Source organism: Calcarisporiella thermophila (assembly GCF_041956535.1).
Source record: "Calcarisporiella thermophila strain CBS 279.70 unplaced genomic scaffold VTP21scaffold_30, whole genome shotgun sequence".
NCBI classification, from domain to species: domain Eukaryota; kingdom Fungi; phylum Calcarisporiellomycota; class Calcarisporiellomycetes; order Calcarisporiellales; family Calcarisporiellaceae; genus Calcarisporiella; species Calcarisporiella thermophila.
This window is the reverse complement of record NW_027192220.1, coordinates 23,340-33,355: the sequence shown is the minus strand read 5'-3', so window position 1 is coordinate 33,355 and position 10,016 is coordinate 23,340. Positions and strand designations below refer to the sequence as shown.

Genomic DNA, 10,016 nt, shown 5'->3' with positions numbered 1-10,016 from the left:
TCCAGCACAGGTCGTATGGCGTACAGCGCAACTGTCGATCATCGAACTTGAATTGGATTCCGCCAACGGACCAATTTCTCAGCAGCTGATGCAGATGTTCAATCCTTTGCATCATCGCATTGACTTGAGACAGGCACCACTGATTCGCTTTATTACTGCACAAGAGAGTGATGGTCGGTGGATCCTCGTTCGGTTGCAACATCATCTAATTGGCGATCATTCGACAATGGAAACATTTAATATTGAGATTCAGGCGTTTCTTGAAGGACACGGCAATACACTGCCACCACCACTTCCATACCGAAATCTCATCGCACAGGCGCGCTTGGGGGTCAGTCAAGACGAGCACGAGCGCTTTTTCAAGGAGATGTTGGCTGACATCGAAAGTCCTACACTGCCTTATGGACTAACGAATGTCCATGGTGATGGAGCTGAGGTCACAGAGGCACGTCGCATGCTACCTCAAGAACTGAACAAGCTGCTTCGGTCACAAGCAAAGAAATTAGGCATCAGCTTGGCCAGTCTGTGCCATCTTGCCTGGGCTCTAGTGATTGCGCGCACGAGTGGGCAGCAACGCGTTGTATTTGGCACGGTGCTATTTGGGCGCATGCAGGCCGGCGCGAGTTCGAACAGGGCGATGGGACTCTTTATCAACACGCTACCAATCCGCGTTGATCTCGATGAGCGTAGCGTTGAGGACGGTGTTCGCGCGACCCATACACTTCTGGCAGCTCTTCTGGAGCACGAACATGCGCCGTTAGCACTAGCCCAACGATGCAGTGGGGTTCCTGCAGGAACTCCACTATTTAGTTCGCTACTGAACTATAGGCACAATGTAATGCCATCCAGCGACACTTCAGCCCTCGCCCGCATGAAATTCTTGGATTCACTGGAACACACCAACTACCCGTTGGACCTGTCGGTAGAGGATTTCGGTAATTCACTTGGACTGACTGTTGAGGCATTGCAACCGATACAACCCGACCGTGTCTGTGGTTACATGCAGCAGGCACTTGAGAGTCTAGTCAGTGCATTGGAATATACTCCTAATTCATCAGTAGCCGATCTTGAGGTGCTGCCCACAGAGGAGCACACGCTACTTCTGCAGACATGGAATACAACTCAGGAGGACTATCCATCTGACCTGTGCCTCCACCACCTATTTGAGCAGCAGGTCGCATGCACGCCTGAGGCCATTGCTGTTGTGTACAAGGATCAGTCTCTGACCTATGCAGAACTAAATACGCGCGCCAATCGCCTAGCACATCATCTCATTGACCTCGGTGTCCAACCTGACGATCTTGTGGCGATTTGTGTCGAGCGTTCGCCAGAAATGATCATTGGATTGTTGGCGATTCTGAAGGCTGGAGGTGCCTATGTGCCCCTTGATCCAAGCTACGCTAGCGACCGCCTAAGGGAAATCCTAGATGGCGCTGCGCCGACTATCTTGGTGGCTGACAAGACCGGAAGAAACGTGTTAGAGCAAGCAGCTCTCTCTCGTCTGGTTGTAGTGAGCCCAAATGCATTGGAGCAAAACCTAGTAAGCAATCCTCAGCTCGTCCGGCTGAATTCGCGGCATCTTGCCTATGTCATCTACACATCTGGATCAACAGGAAAGCCCAAAGGAGTGATGATCGAGCACCAAGGTGCTGTCAATATGGTCTGCAACGAAGTCTCGTCTTTCAATATTACCCCCGTGAGCCGATTGATGCAGTTTACGTCCTTGAGCTTTGATAACAGCGTGTCCGAGATATTTTCGGCCTTGAAATCTGGTGCGAGATTGTATCTCCTGCAGGATGACATTCGACTGGACAAATATAGGTTATGGGATTTTATAACTGGACATTCGATCACCTACATCAGCCTTACGCCATCACTACTCCAGGACTGCAAGGACATGCCTCCGCTGGAAACACTTCGGACAGTCATTGTCATGGGTGAGGCGATGCCATCTACACTTCCACAAGCATTAAAAGTCATTGCTCCCAACAGCATGATCATCAATGCTTACGGTCCCACCGAGACGACGGTGGGTGCACTAGATTGGAAATACTCGACAGATTTTAGTGGGGATATTGTACCGATTGGTCGACCGATTGCCAACAAGCGTGTCTACCTTTTGGATTCTCACGGCAATCCAGTACCACTCGGAGCAGTGGGAGAGCTGTATATCGGTGGCGTTGGCGTGGCACGAGGCTATTTGAACAGACCAGAGTTGACAGCGGAGAGATTCCTTCCAGATCCATTTGCTGGCGACGCTGAAGCACGGATGTACAAGACAGGGGATTTGGCTCGATATCTCCCGGATGGCAACCTGGTGTATCTAGGCCGCAACGACCAGCAAGTCAAGATCCGTGGTTTCCGAATTGAACTTGGCGAGATTGAGGCGCGTCTGCATGAACATCCTTTGGTGGCCGAGGCTGTAGTGGTTGCAATAGGGGAGGAAGCCAACAAGCGTCTTGTCGCGTATGTGACAGTCAAGTCCAATTTGCAGCCTGCAACAGAAGGTATGGACGGCGATTGATGCAAAGTGGAGCAAGAAGATAATCTGTATTTAGAATCAATGGCATACTAAACCTATTTGTATTATTATATAGAAGCAGATGACGTGGCCAAGGCTCTCCGTTCTTACCTGGCGACAAGGCTGCCAGACTACATGGTGCCGACTGCGTTTGTACGCATGGATGCATTGCCTTTGAACTCCAATGGTAAACTCGACCGATGTGCCTTGCCAATGCCAGGTGAAAATGCTTTCGTTCGTCAAGCGTATGAGCCGCCACAGGGCACCATTGAATCCGCCATATCTAATATCTGGGCGGACATTCTCAATATTGCCAGGGTTGGGCGGCACGATGAATTTTTCATGATCGGTGGCCACTCCTTGTTGGCCATGAGAATGGTCAGTCGGATACGCCATATACTGGGCTTCGAGATATCTCTCCGTACAGTCTTCGAAGCACCCACGATAGCCAAGCTGGCACCACGATTAGGGGAATCAGGAACCACGCAAGAAGAATCATTCCACGTTTTGCTCCCCATCAAGCCTCAGGGCTCTCGAGCACCTCTGTTCTGTGTTCACCCTGTGTTGGGTCTTAGCTGGTGTTTCATCGGACTATCGATGCACCTGCCCCCGGATCAGCCTCTTTATGGTCTGCAGGCGCGTGGATTTTTTGAAGACGTGACGATTGCATCGACACTTGATGAAATGGTTTTTGATTATATCGCCCAGATTCGTCGCGTCCAGCCTCATGGACCTTACCACCTGCTTGGGTATTCATTCGGTGGCCTCGTTGCGCATACCATGGCCGCACATCTGGAGAAGCAGGGCGAGAGAGTCGCATTAGTTGCATTGATGGATACACCAGCAGACTATCACACTCATATGTATGGCCCAGCAGGCAAAGACCAGGAGGAGTTCAACCCGACCAAAATCCTTCGAGGCAACCATGGAGACATCATTCCCGACCTTGCAAAGCCGTTTTTCGAAAGAACGCCCAAGATCGTCGAAAATAATGGACGACTCGCTCAATCCCAGGCTCCTCTTGTTTTCAATGGCGACCTTTTGATATTCCGGGCGACAGTGCAAACTGAGGATATTGATGAACGGTTGATAACTCCCAACGAATGGAAGCCATACGTTCTTGGAAAAATTGAGACGTACGATATCCATTGCGGGCACGAAGATATGATCAAGCCAGAACCACTTGCAGAGATCGGCCGAATTCTGGCGCAGAAACTCGACGAGTCTTACAGCTATGGTGACAAGAAAGAATTTTAAAGAAGCCTGTACCTATATCACAGAATATTATAATTTTGAATCACTAAAAGTTATTAATTATGAAACCAAAAAAAATCTATTGTAGAGTTTAGTTGATTTCTATTGAAAAGAAGGCATTGTGCATACCTTATACGTCTTAAAGCTGCAAACAAATGTGTTTCGCCATCGAGAAAAAAGCCAAATATGGAATTTTTGTTTCCCCGTCAACACACGCATTAGTCCAAGTGAAAGGTAACTGAAAAAAGGACTATCCCTCTTGGATATTCCTACACAACCATTCTCGCTGTTTAGCAGTTTGATAACGGCACCGTTCTCTGATCATCCACTTGATCCAATTCCATTATACCTGCATACGAAGGATCGATGTTACAGTATATTGAACGGGTTAACTTGGTTAAGAATATAAGAGTGCAGATCGATTCCAAGTCAAATGTAAATTAATAATCGTCGTATCTGTAGCGGAACGGACAATTCAAGCTATACCTAAACGTTCCTCAACCGATTCGTTCATTAGTAATATTTAATCTTATATTTTTTATTAATTTTAACATTTTTACTTGGAGTTTTTATCTCCTGATAATTATATTGTCTGATTATTTTCTTCGATCATGTAATTCCTTTGTTTTTGCTTATAGTACCTCACCAATTTGCTATATTATTATTACTGTGTTTTCTCAATCTAGTTCAGATGATACGATAATTTGTTTGAATAGTAAAATCTGCTGTTATTAACTAATGGTTGACACCCTAACTGCATTATTGATATACAGCAGGCCGCATGGATGTTTGAGAAATTAAAGTGTTTTTCCCATCTTCCATATCATTCCTCCGTCCCTTGAAGTATATGATGCTTGATATTAATATAATATAAGATAGAGGCAATAATATTTCATATTTAAATTTAAGGATTAAAAGGACATTTCTGTGATATAAGAGGCTGAGTTTTAACTAAGCGTATATATGTCTTCTGCGATTTCGTTGAAAATTCATCCGCCATCTGTAAAATTTTTATTATTCAATTACTTTATTTTTATAATTTTTTGTTTTAATTATAAATAAGACTTGATATAGTCATCCATCGACAGATATAAGCTCATGGGCATTGAGCCATTATCCAAAAAGATATGAACGCATAATCTTCCACTATCAATGTAAGCTTATTTGTACCAACATATTGCTACACTGCTTGATCTTCATTACAATTTTTCCTAAAAATGTGTCAGTGTGCAAAGTTTAATTGGCTATCCAACAGAAAAAATTTGTTCAGACCGACCACTCATATCTTGCAAGTAGAACGAGCACGAGAAATCCATCACTTTTCTGCTAAAGACAGTGTTTTAGCAAAAATAAGGCGTTAAACCACTCTCAAAAACGTTTAAAAAATCAATAGCTCTCCCAATATCGTAAGGCTAATATAGAATAGAAACTTACTATCGGCAAAGGTAAAAAAAAAAGAAAGCTTCTCCTTGAAATGGAGCATCATTGAAAGAGGCAGATTATCCAAAAAAAAACACTTCAATTGAATTTTGCAGCAACAGATGAAAATGGTTTGGTCAAATACCAATATATACGGTCTCTTCAGGAACACAATGATGGAATATTATTACAAAACACGAAGATGAACGGTTCCGGAACCATCAAACATTATCCCTGGTGAGTAACCGTGGAATGTCAATGGTGTGCAAAAAATGCATCAGTGAACATAGCATAGTCAAATTTAGGCAAAAAAGATAGGGAAATAAGTTAGGTTAGAGCTTAGCGCAGTTTATTGAGGATGATGTATATGTTACGGAGGGGGGGGGGCTGTGTAGAAGAGGGACAATCTCTGTATTTGAGCAGAAAGGGAAAGAATAAAGAGTAATTTTATATATGGGAGTTTGGATGCGGAGTTTGACATCAAACTGCACAATAATTCGATGAGTTGAGGCCTGTTAATATGGCAGGAATCGGAAGTCAAGGAAGCGGGAGGTTGAATTGGGTTCGCGAGCGAGTTTGGGGTTGGTAGATGGGCGCTACTTGAGTTTTGCTGAAGGAAAGGACAGGTGGGTGCTATCAGTGGTGATGGGGGGACGTGTTTCAGGAATGTTTCTACTACTGGGTCCATATAATGGATTACTAAGGCGATAGGGCGATAGGTAGAAAGAGGGATAAGGATTCGAAAATGGTTAGTAGAGACTAATTCCACACAGGGCGGAGAGGTTTGGGCTTGTTTAGGCCCACTTTTTTCTAGGTGATGGGAGACGGCTTATGAAATAGCTTCGCCACAACATAACAGGTATTTCGGGATGGATCTGTTGCTTTTTTTTTTGTTTGTAGTCCCTAGAGACGAGTTGAGGAAAAGGGTCGTTCAACCCTTTTCTCCTGCTAATCCTTGAATTGCCGGATGAGTGAGTAGATGCACCTGGCGAATCTTTCGTATTGGCTTCAGTTCAGGAGAGAATCCAAGATGGTAGAGTGGGTATCTATGCGGTTCGCTCGGGCTTCTTCCGCCTTGGCCTCGAAGTCTCCCTCGTTTAGATTTATGTTGTTGGAGGGTAGGTCACAATAGAATACGTGTGCTCTGTTGATGGGCTGCCGGCATTCCGGACAGCGTTTCCCGATGCCGAAGGTGTTGAGACGCCATTTTACCGCCCATGACACCACGTTAGGGTCAGGGAAAAAGATGAATTTGTCTACCCCGCTTCGTGCTCTGCATGACGGGAGCACGTAAGAGCACAGGGTATATTTTACTAGTGGCTGTAAGCGTCTCTCCACTAGAAATTCTGAGAGCGGTTGTTGTCGGCCCCATACTCTTGGTTGGTTCACATAATCCCTCCACCACGGGTGGGATTTGAACTTGGGCAGAATGTGGGAGGGTGCGGTGATCGGCCACTGGAATTGTCGTTCCTGGACAAGCATGAGTATAGCTGGGTTGTCTCGATGCGCCTTGTTTAGGTGGAAGCAGAACCGGAATGCCAGTGTTTCGAATCTGTCCATCGCCGATCCCATGCCCGAGATGGACTGCAGGACGTGAAAGTAGGGGCGCTTTTTTTCCGGGGATTGAGGATACCTTGTACACCCAGGCCAGGCTTCTGTTGTGTATTTCTTGCAGCTGGTCGCGCCAGTTTCATGGAACTAGATTATTTTCAATAGCTCAATACAACATCGGTGCGCCGTATTCGTATATGGGCCTCAAGAAGGAGCGACACACAGTTGATCTGACCCATGAGGGCCATGCTATGCCAACTCTTTCCAGGAACCAGAGGGAGCGTAGCGTTTTTTCGGTGCTCTGGCTGAGGTGATTTTCCCAGTCGATGCCTTTGCCCGTGTGAGGGAAGCCTAGATATTTGTAGTATGGGATTATTTAGTTGGCTAGGTGGTAGCCCATGCCTTCCTTAACTCCGGTGACTCCACATTTGGCAATGTTGGCTTCCATTCCATTCTCCACGAGCCATGTTTCTAAGAGAGCCAAGGATTCCTGAATTTTGTTCTGGGTTCTCCCTTGAATCAGGATGTCGTTGGCGAAGAAGAGTGCTCTCGGGGTGGGAAATGGTTGATTTCCATTGATTCGCTCCGCCAAGTTATCAATTAAATAATGAAGAGCAAAGGGGAGGGGAGTAAGCTTTGGAACAATCCCCTCTGGTGGGGTATGGGGTCGAGCAGTGTTCCATTCACAACGGGTTGGGAAGAGGTGTTGATGAAGAGCTAGGCTATCACATTGACCAGGACCGGGGATGTTCCTTTTGTCCGAAGATTCTTCAACAATCTGTTAATCTTGACTCTCAGGATTTTATTTTGAACTTAAATTTTAACTTGTTTGTCTATAAGGGTTAAATCCTGTTTATCGTTTTCTCGTTATTCTTTAAACAGCTCCGCTATTTGTCTACTGATCCTTACTCCTATTTATCTCTTTTATTTTTACTATTATTTTTACTATAGGAGTCCGAAAGTTGAAAATTACTTTCGTCACAAGAGTAGGATATTGAGCAAACCACTGACCTTTTCATGCACCTGCGCACTTATGGCTGGCACCTGATCCAGTGCAGCCAACAAGCAGACCGAGCACTTCCAATCGAGGTAGGCCTCACCATAAACCTCGGCAAAGGCATTCACAGCAGGTGCAACAGACTGGCAGTCTATGGTGTGAGGATGTGCGTACAGGCACATGCAGCCTGCGTGGTCCGCGATGGTATCTAGAACAGCCTTCCTACCTACGAGTGGGATAGTGTTGGAGCAAGCTAGTGCAAGTTCCCGTATTTGCTCCACACTCAACCCATCGATCACGCAGTCCGTCAGCCGCTTCACTGTCCGTAGCATTGCACGCAAGGCTTTCACCTGATTGTGTCGAGGTCTTGGCGTGGTCGGTGCCAAGTACTCCAACTGTGCTGCCAACAGACCGGCTATTGAGGCGGGTGCCACCCCTTGCACATCCTTTCATTCATATTGTGAAGCATCCGCCAAAGTGGTTGCCCAATGTGGCCGCAATGACCTACTGGATACTGCCGGGCTGTGAGCAGGATCAGCTGGTACGCCAACGCCGAGTCCTCTGCTGCAAGTGAAGCCACCCATTTTGCCTCTACGAAGGCTTTGTGTGACCTGGTCAAGGCAGTGGCCTCGCTCGTCGGTTGTAACGAGAGTAGTTTGCGACTTTCGGACTCCTATAGTAAAATAATAGTCAAAATATAAGAGAAAAATAGGATTAAGGATCAGAGGACAAATAGCTGAGCTATTTAAAGAATATCGAGAAAAACGATAAACAGGATTTAACCCTTACAGACAAACAAATTAAAATTTTAGTTCAAAATAAAATCCTGACATCGGTGCACTGCTGAGGTCCAGACCTCATTCCCACCCTGGAGGAACCTCTCCCTTCCCCAACTGGAGCGTTGACAGTACTGACTCGGCCTCCCCACCGAGTCCCAACAACGCATTTATCAACGGTCTCTGAGCAGTTGGCCCCTCCACAGGGTCAACGACAGCTAATGCTCCGCTCGCCAATGCTTCCCTAACAGCACACGCATTACACTGTTCCGCGTGCTGCAATAGGGTGCCCACTCTAAATCTAGTTAGCACTCTAGCCATCGCCAGCGGCGCGACGCCATCTGCGGCGTCCGCACCGGGGAATACAATGAAAATCTGAATAAGCTCCTCAATGTGGCCTAAGGCATTTGCCTCAACTATTGTATGCCACCCGACAGGCCGATAAACACTGACCGAGTCATCCTTCTTAGGATGATCACAGGGGAGGCCTATAATGGGCTCATCCAGAGCGGTGACCCGGTGCGCTTCAACCTTGTACCGCCCTCACCGGAGGGACTCATGGCCAACATCTGTCACCACCGGGGGGTTGATTATCACGCGTACTGGTTCCGCCTTAGTGCTGATCAGCTTATTGTACTGCTGATGAAACCACTCAGCATCGCTGGGGCAACTCCTAGATACCCAGCGCTGGCCTATCCACGCATCCACCTGAGGCCGCGTAGAGACCTGAGGCCAAACATCTACACCCATCCACTTCTCTCGTGGTTCCTCGACCTTTACTTCATCTTCTAAATCCCATCTCGTCCAATCCTTGAGCGACTTCACTTGCGCCGACATCGATGGCCCTCCAGCCAGTGGTGCTGGTGTAGATGGCAGCATGATCCGGCACTCCTCCAGCAATGCTTTCAATGCGACCTGCAATTCTCTAGACGATGGCATAGTGAACTATCACAGTGCCTGCTTGCTTTGCAGTGCGTTAGTGTCAGTTATTTGAATTCTCCTCTCACTACCGCGGTTCAAGAAATTACAATTCAGAATGAAGTGAGCCTTATTCTTAAAGTTGCTAATGCCGTCACTCAGTAAGTGCAGATGCTTAATACACAGGAATAAAATTACGCAAATGGTAGTCACTTCAAGACCTTAGCCGGTTTGGATCGGTATTGATCAATCAGATAGTTGATAATTTGGTTGTTCAGATGTTCTGTTGCTGTGTATATGTGCGAAAACATTGAAATTGTGCGTAGTGTACTAGTTTTTTTTTTTGTGAGAAGAGAACAAATAAAAATAATAGAAGTCGAAAATACAAAAGAAAATGGCTAGGGTGATGTGGCTTCAGCAAGGAAAAGCCGCTGTTACGTTTCGTAGTTTCAGCTTGCCTTATACTTGTGACTATTTGTGACATCATCATTGCTTGCATATATATATTGGCTTTTGGACTTTGGAATAAACTAAGCGGAGTTTTCTCTTACTCTCCTATCTCACACTATCCATAACTACC

The 10,016-nt window shown here is 46.2% G+C and overlaps 2 protein-coding genes across 2 annotated transcripts; one reads left to right on the top strand and one right to left on the bottom strand.

Annotated features, from left to right (window-relative positions):
- Positions 1 to 88: 88 nt before the first annotated feature.
- On the top strand, positions 89 to 3,778 carry VTP21DRAFT_7461 (uncharacterized protein; the record flags this gene model as incomplete). Its single annotated transcript, XM_069398205.1, has 2 exons — positions 89 to 2,507; positions 2,598 to 3,778. 2 exons carry the CDS (start codon positions 89 to 91, stop codon positions 3,776 to 3,778), a joined length of 3,600 nt encoding a protein of 1,199 aa, XP_069246459.1.
- Positions 3,779 to 6,202: 2,424 nt separating this feature from the next.
- Positions 6,203 to 9,457, bottom strand: VTP21DRAFT_7460 (uncharacterized protein; the record flags this gene model as incomplete). Its single annotated transcript, XM_069398204.1, has 7 exons — positions 6,203 to 6,892; positions 6,969 to 7,096; positions 7,148 to 7,523; positions 7,757 to 8,188; positions 8,251 to 8,415; positions 8,654 to 9,049; positions 9,122 to 9,457. 7 exons carry the CDS (start codon positions 9,455 to 9,457, stop codon positions 6,203 to 6,205), a joined length of 2,523 nt encoding a protein of 840 aa, XP_069246458.1.
- Between the last annotated feature and the right edge of the window lie 559 nt (positions 9,458 to 10,016).